The following is a 10320-nucleotide window of genomic DNA, read 5'->3' on the forward strand; positions in this document are numbered from 1 at the left end:
CTCTTTCGTTGTTTGTCTTCTAAAATGGTGATCAAAGATACCATTTGACATTTGTAACGGAAAATTTATTTGAACCCATATAATTTTTTTCTACATTCAACTTAAACTTTAAATATGAAATGTTTATATAATTCTATTGCATAATTACCAGCAATTATAATATACAATTTACAATAAAAATAAGGTTTATCAATAAATCCACACCTAATATTCAAATCGTAACAAAAAATGGCAGCATCCAGTACAAATCATGTTATTAAAAAAAAGATCAGCAATACAATTATTATGTTTATGTTCATACTTCTTTCTCTTATACCAAAAATGAAAACATTCAGTACAAAATTCTTAACTCAAGTCCCCCACCCCTTAAAATACGCAGTTCAACAAAATTCTTGTATTATAGTTGACTTATTGTGTGATTAATGCAAATTACCTACCTTTAGTGTTATAATAAAGATGTATTTAAAAAATACTTGACCAATTTAAAGCAGTAAGCAATTTACTCGAAAAATTCAAATTCAAATACCACATTTAAATAGATTCTCCCTTTGTTCAAAAAAAAAAAAAAAAAAAAAAGATTCTCCCAAATGGACCAATTCTGTTTCTTTTCGGTTAATGAGGTTTTGGTCATGCATGTTCATGTTTTTATTACCAGTTCTGTCCTTTAAAATTTGATTTTGTTTTAAATTTAGAAAAAAAAATTATTCAAATGAAAGTTTTATTTTTTATGATTTATAATTTTTTACACATCTATGTTTATTCTTGGTTATTAAATTTAATAAATCAATTGGCGAACAAAGAACAAACATAAGCGCGCATAAGACAAAAGTGTATAAAAATCATTTCTCTTTTCTTACGAGATTATTGCTTCGTTTGAATCTGCTTTTAAAATGACTGAAACTGTTTTTTTTTTTTTTTAATAGATTTTGGGTCCGAAACCATTTTAAGTGCTTTTTGTAAGAAGCACAAAACATGAAGCACTTTAAAGTACTTTTAAAGTGCTTTTTGTAAGAAGCACAAAACATGAAGCACTTTAAAGTACTTTTTCAGGATCCTTTTCAATTTTTATTAAGAATTGGTTTCAAAAGCATTTTCACCAAAAGCGTTTCCAATCATTTTAAAAATACTTTCAAACGAAGAAAAAAAAAGATTCAAATTTGAGCGCAATAGATCGATTAACAAAACCTAATTCACTACAACATTTGCATTTTAAAAATGGAGGCTCAATGATGGAAGTCCGGCCACCAATTTTCCTAATTAAAACAATCAGTTCTTGATTTCTTTTAATCTGGAAGGGTCGAGTCAAACAGTTGATATCTTCTGCCACCCAATTTGATGTAAACACCACAACTAAAGGTACAATAATTATTTTAAGATTTGGTTTACAATGGAAGATTATCCTCACCCACCTTAGAGTCTAGTCAGCGTGATGTCATTATCATTCATCACTATTCATTACGAGCGCTTAAAATTGCTTTTGTCAATTTCTAATTTTCATTGCCAACGAAAGTTAGGTAAATTTCAGACATGTCAATGAATTTTTAGGTCAATCAGAAGGAGTGAGTCAAGTGAAAACCAGCAAAAGTTTGAAATTCCAATCTTAGTTATTATTCATTGAGGATTTCGGCTCTGCTTTGGTGTAGTATTTAACTAGGAGACTGAAAGATGATACCGCTTCATGTGTTACTGAGGTTGCACGAGGAGAGAAATTAATCTGTCATCAATATGTGATGAGATACTTCTTATATTCAAAACGACTTACCTAAAACTTAGAGAATTTGAACCACTCGATGTTCAAGCACTGCTCAAGGGCCTCGAGAGGGATCCAGAACTGCTCAAGGGAGAGAAAAAAATAACGAAGAATGAAAACAAAATCGAAAAAACGAAAACAACTTAGAACGACTTTTGCTTTTTTGTTTTTAGTTTTCACTTGGTGTGCGTTTCCCCATCTTTTATCTCTCTCATCACCCTTCCTCCACTTCTCAATTTAACCAATGTATTTATACCCTATCTCTAACGTCAAAAACTAAAACACAAACTAAAATCAAAATGGTTATCAAACCGACACGTAGTCCAACTATTAAGAATACAAAGCAAGGCCAAAATTCAAGTTCCATAGAACATCCAAGTTCTGAAGAGAAGATTTACCCAAAAGGATAAGAGAAGCAAGGTGGAAGAACAGTAAGAGTCTACAACATATAATAATGTATGATTGTAAAAGTTGCAGATATAGATCAACCTACAGAAACAACGACGACCAAACACCTGTTTGGTTTCAAGAATGTGACAACCTATGGATATGCCCAAAGGGACACTAATCTTAATCTTCCTCATCAACCTTAATTCCATCAAACTTAAGCATAAAAAACAGATGATCCCTTTAAATTCCCAACAAACTGCTGTATTAGACTGTTGATACAAGTATAACTTCTCTTCTTTTTCGTTCACTAGTTCAACTTCCAAGAATGTCAACACAAACTATTTACACTGGTTTTGACCAAACTTGGCTGTCAAGGTAAGCCTACCCACGAGGTGGCGAAGCCTGTCGGCGCCTGGACTTGGTTTGATCTTGTTCAGGTTCCCAACCCTGGAGCATTTCGGTTTGCCAGCACACCAACCGCCGGGAGTGAAGCTCCCTTTTCTTCGGTGAAGTAATTCCTTGTCGATCCTGTCCAGGACGGGGTCATCGTGCCCGAATTTTCGAGCAAAGGCAGCACCACTTGCAATCATCTTGTTTGTGTCATTAATGTTGAGGGTATGGGGATGCTGCTTGGGAGGAATGTCCCAAGAAATGTAATGCAAATCATGGTTGACGGCAGTTTTAGCAAACTCCGGTTCATTGCATAAAACAGTGTGAAAATAGCCTTCCGGCGAAGAAACAAAGTTTGTGTAGTACATGAGAAGGGTCCTCGGAAGATTGTCCCAACCCCAGACACAGTACTCAACAAACCAGCGTGATAAGACCATCCATGCCGAACCTGCAACAGAGGCGCATGTTAATTGATTGTGCAAAACAAAGACCAAAACTGGCAATGTAGGATGAAATGATATATCCTAAGTTACAGCCAATACTATCGTTTTATACGGAGTGAAAACAAACAACTCTATATCAATTTGAGAGCTACTGATCAGCTAACGTAATCTGCTCACTAAAATTGCTCGAAGTAAATACATCTAGTTTTCAAATTGGTTCACTGATCAAATGTCGAATTTACAAATTTCATCCCCTGACAAACGGGGTAGACATGTTACACAAAAGGTAACAAACAATGAGATTATCGCACCAAGTTGTATGCTTACGTAAATCCCCCAAAAGACTCACTAAGAATTCCAGCAACCAGGCTATTTCTTCTCAGCAGAAGAAAGAACAAACTAGGCAACAACATACACAAAATATCATTAATCAAAACATACATTTCACTGAATTTCCCATGTTCAGATTCATCAGTTAAGTCTTCTCGTACATGAAGATTTTGAATTTGCCAGGTTAAAAATTTTGTGAGCGACCAGAGATCTAGGAACTAAGTAAATTACTCACCAGTAAACAATTTAAACGAAGTGGGCAATGTTCGCCGTGGTGTAACCCAAAATACATCTTGTTTTTTCGATGAGTAGAGGCCAGGGTCTAAAATCAAAGGCATTGCTCGTTTATCCCTGGAAGGCAAAAGTAAACATAGCATTAGTGATAGTAATAAATATGTAAACATTCTGTATATGTCCAGAGAGAGAGAGAGAGAGAGAGAGCTCACTCCTTCCAGCCAAGTTGGCTTGTGTGCTCAATGAAATTCAGATTTCGGTTTAAAGGTGAAAAAGTGTTAATAAGATCTGCAAAAAACAAATCAAACGGTTTCTTTTAGCACAAAAGCTCACACTTCAAAAAAAGTTTACAACTATAATTGATATGGACCTACCATCTTGGGTAACAAGGGGATAATCTGAGGCGCTGAGATTGATAAACCAATCCCAATCCTTACTCCTCCTGAGAAGAATTGCGCAGGCATGAAGAGTATTAGCAACCATTGTTGGTCCTCTGTAAGTTACCATATTAGCTTTCTTGATCACGAAAACATTCCCAACTGTATTAAAGAGAGTCTCGTTGTCCACTCGCGAAGCAAGCTCCAATCTTTCTGCTAAAGGTGACTCAAGGTCTAAATGAAGAACATATTGATTCAATGGATGGTATAGCGCTTTGAGAGTTCTCCAAAGCTTTTCCAAATCCCCCTTTGACCCGGAAATTAGATAAGCAAAGCGGGGAATCGATGGCACTGGAGGAGGGGGTGGACCTTGTGAAACTATAGTCTCAGCAAAAGCTGGACTAGATTGGTTTGTTACTACCCTAGATGGTAAAAAGGAAAAGATCGAATTGATTGCTTGTCGTGAAGAGACGAGACCCAAGTTCAAGGAAGTGGCTAGAAGGAATATGCATATGACAGAGCTTATGACAAGAGGGAATAGCCATTTCTTCTCCATTGCAGACCCCATTACCAGACCTTAAGATGGGTTGTTCCAATCAACAACTATGGCCATATAACCCTTTTCCTCAAATGACCAAGCACGCTCGCAGATTTAAACAACACCGATGAGATGCAGATTGAGACTCCTTTCTCAATAATATTCCAAAATCCAGACTTTTGAAACAGCTGTTGAATCAAACACCAAATATTAAAAAGCATGCATTTGATTCATAAATTGTACTTTATAACTCTGGTAAAACAAAGAATACTGGAGCTTTGCCGTATAAATTTAGTAGAAGAATTGGTGCTAAGAACTGCCAAAACAACACTTATTTTATAAAATTATAACCAAGCAAGCAAAAGCAATAGCAGAAGAGACACAATTGAAGCATCAAGAAAATCGACAAAGGAACAACAGAGGATTCAAGCAAACAAAATCAGAAATATATAATTAAAGAATTGATTGTAGCCTTGTTTCCAATGAGTCAATACAAAAATACCATCAGATACGTGCGTTGACAATGATACAATTAGCTGCAAAAAACTATGTCTAATCAGAAGAAAATTCCTAATTTTGTATCCCAAATAACAAAATGCAATATCGGCGGAGAGTCAAAGAAAAACACAACCCTATTGATTCAGTCATGCAAAACAAAGAAAACCCAGATTAGAATATTACAGTTCTGTGTAATCCAACCAAAACAGAGAATCAGATGTCACATGCAGCTGAATCGTGAGCTCAAAATTAGAAAATAAATAAAACCCAGAAAAGTTGGAATGCGTTTCGATACAAAGATGTAAACTTTAGTGGGAGAGAGATGTTAGAGAAGAAGTAGAACCTGCTGATTTTTTTTTTTTCTGGTGGAGAAGATGAAGAGCGTCCGTGCACGTTGCGGAATAAATAAATGGAAAAACAAAAACAAGATTTGGAGAGAGAGAGAGAGAGAGAGAGACAAAATCATTCGAGAGGAGAGAGAGAGAGTGGGGAAGTGGGGAGATTGAAGATTGATTGTTTTTTATAGGGAATGAATGTGTTTCTCTCTCACCTGGACTCGGAGACTCAGGGGTTTCCGTTTTGCTGGGTCTCCTCTATCTGGGATTCACCAACACGGCAACTGATTTCAACTGTTTTCCATCTCTTGTTTTGTCTGCTGTTGTTTTTGTTTCTCAGGAACAATCTCTGTGGTTTCATTCCGCTCTCCCTTTTTGCTGTTTTTCTGTTTTTTTTTTTTTTTTTTTTTTTTTTTTTTAATAAGGAGAAACGGTAGCATTTTTATTAGACTGTTAAGAACGACTACGGTCTTGGTGAATAACGTCACGGATAATATCTGGAGGTTCGTCAAACCAACGAAAATTAGTTTCTTGTTTTAACTTTTTTTCCTCATCAATGTGTAATTTTCAGCTGTAATTGCTAGTTAGTGTGGTGATTCCATGTGGGGGAAAGTAATGCAGATCAAATGCTGTCGTTTGTCATGAATTGAGTGTTTGATTTCATGGAATTTGTTATCTTTGCCATAAATTTCATCAATATTTCATATGGTAAAATTAAGGAGAATAAATGATTGTTTATTTGGTCAAACAAATATCATAAATGATGAAAGAAAGCAGTTACAAATAATGATCCATTTAAGGAGAATTAAAGGTAGAAGCATCTCTAACGGAGATGTCAAATTTTATATATAAAATTTAAATTTGACAGTTTATATGATACTTTAACATCTTTTAAAGTTTTGATATTCACTTGATATGTCAAATTAAATTATTATTTTATTACATTAAGCTATTATAATTAATGTTTTAAAACAAAAAATAATAATAACTAATAAAATTTATTTAATAACCAATTAAAAAAAATTGAAGCTACTGTCAATTTTGATAGCAACGGTGAGTTGCCAATCCATATCATGCCACATCTGCTTTGGTGTTTCTGTTAGAAAACACTGTTGCTACCTTGTTTTTTACTATTACTGCTGATTTGGACACTTTGACGTCTCATTTGGAAATACTCTAATTTGTTCGATCAAACTAAAATCTTTAATCTCCTATTAACCTGTTTGCGCTACGTTTGTAGCGAGTGCATCTTAGCTCACCTTTCCTCTTGGTTACCATTGGATTAGTTTGGTTAATTGATCTAAGACATGAATCTCGAAATTTATACCAATTTAATGGCAATCAATGAGGGATGAGCATCACCCTTACTTTAGGGGTGAACAAAAATGTAACAAGACAAAAATTTATAAGCGTTTATACTATAAATTTTTTTACTATAAACATGATGAAATTTAACTAGAAATTCAAGCACTTCTTGAAAAAAAACAATTTTGGTTGACATAAAAAAACCTCTAGTCCTGAGGGAACCAGGGTGCATTTAGAAGGTTTGGCTTCAATCTATGGGATTTAATGAAGAAATATTAGGGTATCTCTAAAGTTAAAGAGTCAATATAACTTTTGACTTCAAATTTAACTCAACTTCTCTGCAATGCATCAGAATATTTGTAGTCATATATAACTCAGTGTCAAATATGACTCTCGGAATTAAATGCAAAGTCATATTTAATTCTTTATGTGACTCTAAGCCCTTCCATAGTATGCCAGAAAAAGTTAGGATACATAGTGTTCATACTATTGATTGTTTTGAGCCATTTCAAATCCAAATTAGTTTACCTATTTGTTTATATCCAATGATAGAAATATTTTTTTTCAGAAAAAAAAAGAGGGAAATAGTTTGTTTGGTGGTTTTCCAATATTTGCCACTAGGAGGTGGTTTTCCAATATTTGCCACTAGGAGCATAGTTTATGCAATGATTATGAAGTTTGGTAAAATTGCATATAAAGTCAGATTTTGGAGTGGAAAAGTATGCTGCTAATAATATTACTAGCATTTGCCTACATACTTTGTGTGTGAACACATTTTTTTAGAAAATGAGAAGGAGAGAGGGAGAGAGAACCGAGCCGCGGGGGGGGGGGGGGAGAGGTGGGGAGTGGGACGTTTTTTTATTTTTATTTTTTAAAATATTAGATATATTTTAACATCACATGTAGGTGAGACTTCAATAAAAAAAAGGGTAAAATTTGGACATGTGAAATTACATTATTGCCCTTTTTTTTTTTTTTTGTGATAGAAGATTAAGTTGTCTTTTCACTATTTTTTAGTTGACAAAAAAAGTTTCATTAATTAATAGAGATAAAAGACTAAACTCTAAAATTTGACAAATAAATCAAGTAACCAATGAAATTTTATTTTTAAGAAAATGAAAATGACAACCAATCAGGCAGTGGGATGCTAACTCTTCATTGGCTTTCTACTTGTTTGACTTATGAATTTCTTTTCTTTTCTTTTATTTTTCATTTTATTTTATTTTTTATTTTTTGCCTCTTCGATGACATATAAAAGTAGGACCACAACTTTTTTGAATCAATACCGGACCATAATGCTTGACCTATATGCAAATTTGTCCCCTAAGTTTTAGACTTATTTCACTTCGGTCCTTCCACTATTTTCCGTTCCAAGTTTGTTCTAAAACATTTTAAAGTCTGTTTAACATAAACTTATTTCGTCACAGTACTACGGTCTAGTAGCATTTCTTTTTATTGGTAAATGAGAGGTCTTAGATTTGGTTCTGATCAATGGTGAATTTGAACAACATTATTGTTAGCTCATTGTGAGGCTTAACTCACTCCTCCACCCTTAGTGTAAATAATATTGTTTGTTTCAAAAGTTGCCATATCATTTTAATGATACCTCTAATTTGACGAAAATGCCCTCAATCTAGACCTTTTAAAAGAAGATGAGTATGTTATCGGCTAGCCAAGTGGGCACTTTCAATTGGTACCATTATGTGGAAAGAGGCTCCTTATGATGTTATCGGGGATGTCCTCCTTCAAGTAATGTTATCGTCCCCTTTTTCTCCCAAAAATAAAAAAAAGTGGTTAAATTGTTTTATTCTCGCTTGTCATGGTTTACAACTAACATCACTATTGTTCTTATTAATTACATTTAAAATAGGAAACTGTTATTAGCATTTCAAAAATCTTATTACACACTTCTCACAAGTGTATTTTTCTTTTTAATTATAAAATGAGATTTTTTTAAGATGTTTAAATGTTTAAAGACGTTTATGTAAATAATGAATTATCCTAATTAATAAGATATTTTTTCTATAATTCACCACGTACTGAATTCAAACGATTTCTCTTCTCTTATAACTTGAAATCGCTCGTAATAATATATAAAACCAATATTAGACTCCAAAAAATTTGGAGCTCAAAGTGGAAGAATCACCAAAAGGTCCGAATTTATATTTAATTACAAGGATTCACCGTGGACCCGACAACATTGCATCTGAACGCCATCAATTAATATGTTACACATGCATTGCCCTCTCATGAACATTAATTATGATGGTTTAACTAGAACCAAACATTCTTAAAGAGCTTTTATGGTGGTCTATATATATATATATATATATATATATATATAATCTCATTCTACACTCTTCACAAGTGTATTTTTTTTTTCCAAATATAGAAAGTTTGGAGTCTAGAATGAGATTTTTAGAGTGCCAATAACAATTTATATATATATATATATATATATAAATCGAAAACGTATGCTCTCAGAAACTTGCGTTTACAGTGGAAGCTATTCCAAATCTGATTAGATTCAACGTCAAGTGCAACGCATTGAATTTAATGCAGTAACAAACTTTGTGGACTATTGTTGAATTTTTGTTTTTGATACAAACGACAACTGTGAAGGAGAAATTGAACCTAAGATTTCAGGTGCTTCACCATCATTCACGTTTCTCTATCTATATCTTCTCCACACCTCTATTCGTTGACATAAAATGAAAAATAAAAGCAAAACTGACATAGAGAGACAAAGCACTGAAGCGTAAGAAATTAAAACACCAAGTACATTGTACGTTATTGTTTCAGTCTTGATTTTGTGTATGTACACACACTAGTCCTTCATGCTTCTTTGAAAAATGTTAATTTGTATTCTCTTTAATAAAAATTGATTTCACTAAATCATGTGGATCTTATCTCTATTAAAATGACATTACAAATATATATTGATATAACATTTTTTAACTTAATTTGTTACAGAAATAAGTACTGCAAGTAAATTGGTAAAAATAAAACATTTCAAGCCGTGGTAAAAAAATATGTTATTGCGTGTAAACATGCACCGCGTTGGACCCAACGAACATTCTTTGCATTGAATGGCCAAAAGATTCCACGTGGTCGTCACGTTAATCAAGCATCCAATCATTACGTTTGCGCCAGTACGGCACAAAACTTTCTGGTTCGATCAGCGGACCAAATGTGGATGGAAAAGTATTTTAAACATTTTTTTAATGTTCTTCTGGAAGATAAACTATTATAACATGTTGGAAAATTCAATAGAAATATTTAATACCAAGTAAGAAAATGAGGGTTGGTCTGCAATTTAAATGGGCATCAAGTTGAAATCTTATATCTTCTGGTGAGTGCATTTTGCTCCCACCTTCAACTGGGTGGTATTGCTCATCATCTTATTTATTATTGTCAAATATGTAAAATTTTAAAAATAATAATTATTTACTATACATATTTCGAAATTTAAATTTATTTAACAGTTATAAATAGGGTATTGAGTAAAATTACTCTTTTACAGTTATTAGTATGACAACTTTATGTTTGTTCTCAAATTGTTTTATTCAATTTTTTTTATTTTTAATTTTTGTCACAAATGATCATTTTGGTATGTGAAACAATTGATAACATAACACGTTGCCTTTGAATTTGATTAAGGACATCAATATCGTCATACGATTTAACTTCTGTCAAATATTCTATTAGTATGAAGCTTACAAGTACAATA

At 33.2% G+C, this 10320-nt stretch overlaps 1 protein-coding gene across 2 annotated transcripts; it reads right to left on the reverse strand.

The window, feature by feature from the left end:
* Positions 1–2361: 2361 nt before the first annotated feature.
* LOC137724331 (beta-glucuronosyltransferase GlcAT14B-like) lies at positions 2362–5631 on the reverse strand. Of its 2 annotated transcripts, none has more exons than XM_068463071.1 (5): positions 5294–5631; positions 3912–4640; positions 3750–3825; positions 3539–3654; positions 2362–2978 (listed from the first exon to the last, which is right to left on the reverse strand). In XM_068463071.1, the coding sequence occupies exons 2-5, from the start codon at positions 4480–4482 to the stop codon at positions 2479–2481; spliced, it is 1263 nt and encodes a 420-aa protein (XP_068319172.1). In that variant the 5' UTR covers positions 4483–4640; positions 5294–5631; the 3' UTR covers positions 2362–2478. The 2 variants fall into 2 exon arrangements, with proteins under 2 accessions (XP_068319172.1, XP_068319173.1); XM_068463072.1 differs by having other exon boundaries at positions 5501–5625.
* Between the last annotated feature and the right edge of the window lie 4689 nt (positions 5632–10320).

Source organism: Pyrus communis, unplaced genomic scaffold (assembly GCF_963583255.1).
Source record: "Pyrus communis unplaced genomic scaffold, drPyrComm1.1 SCAFFOLD_36, whole genome shotgun sequence".
NCBI classification, from domain to species: Eukaryota; Viridiplantae; Streptophyta; class Magnoliopsida; order Rosales; family Rosaceae; genus Pyrus; species Pyrus communis.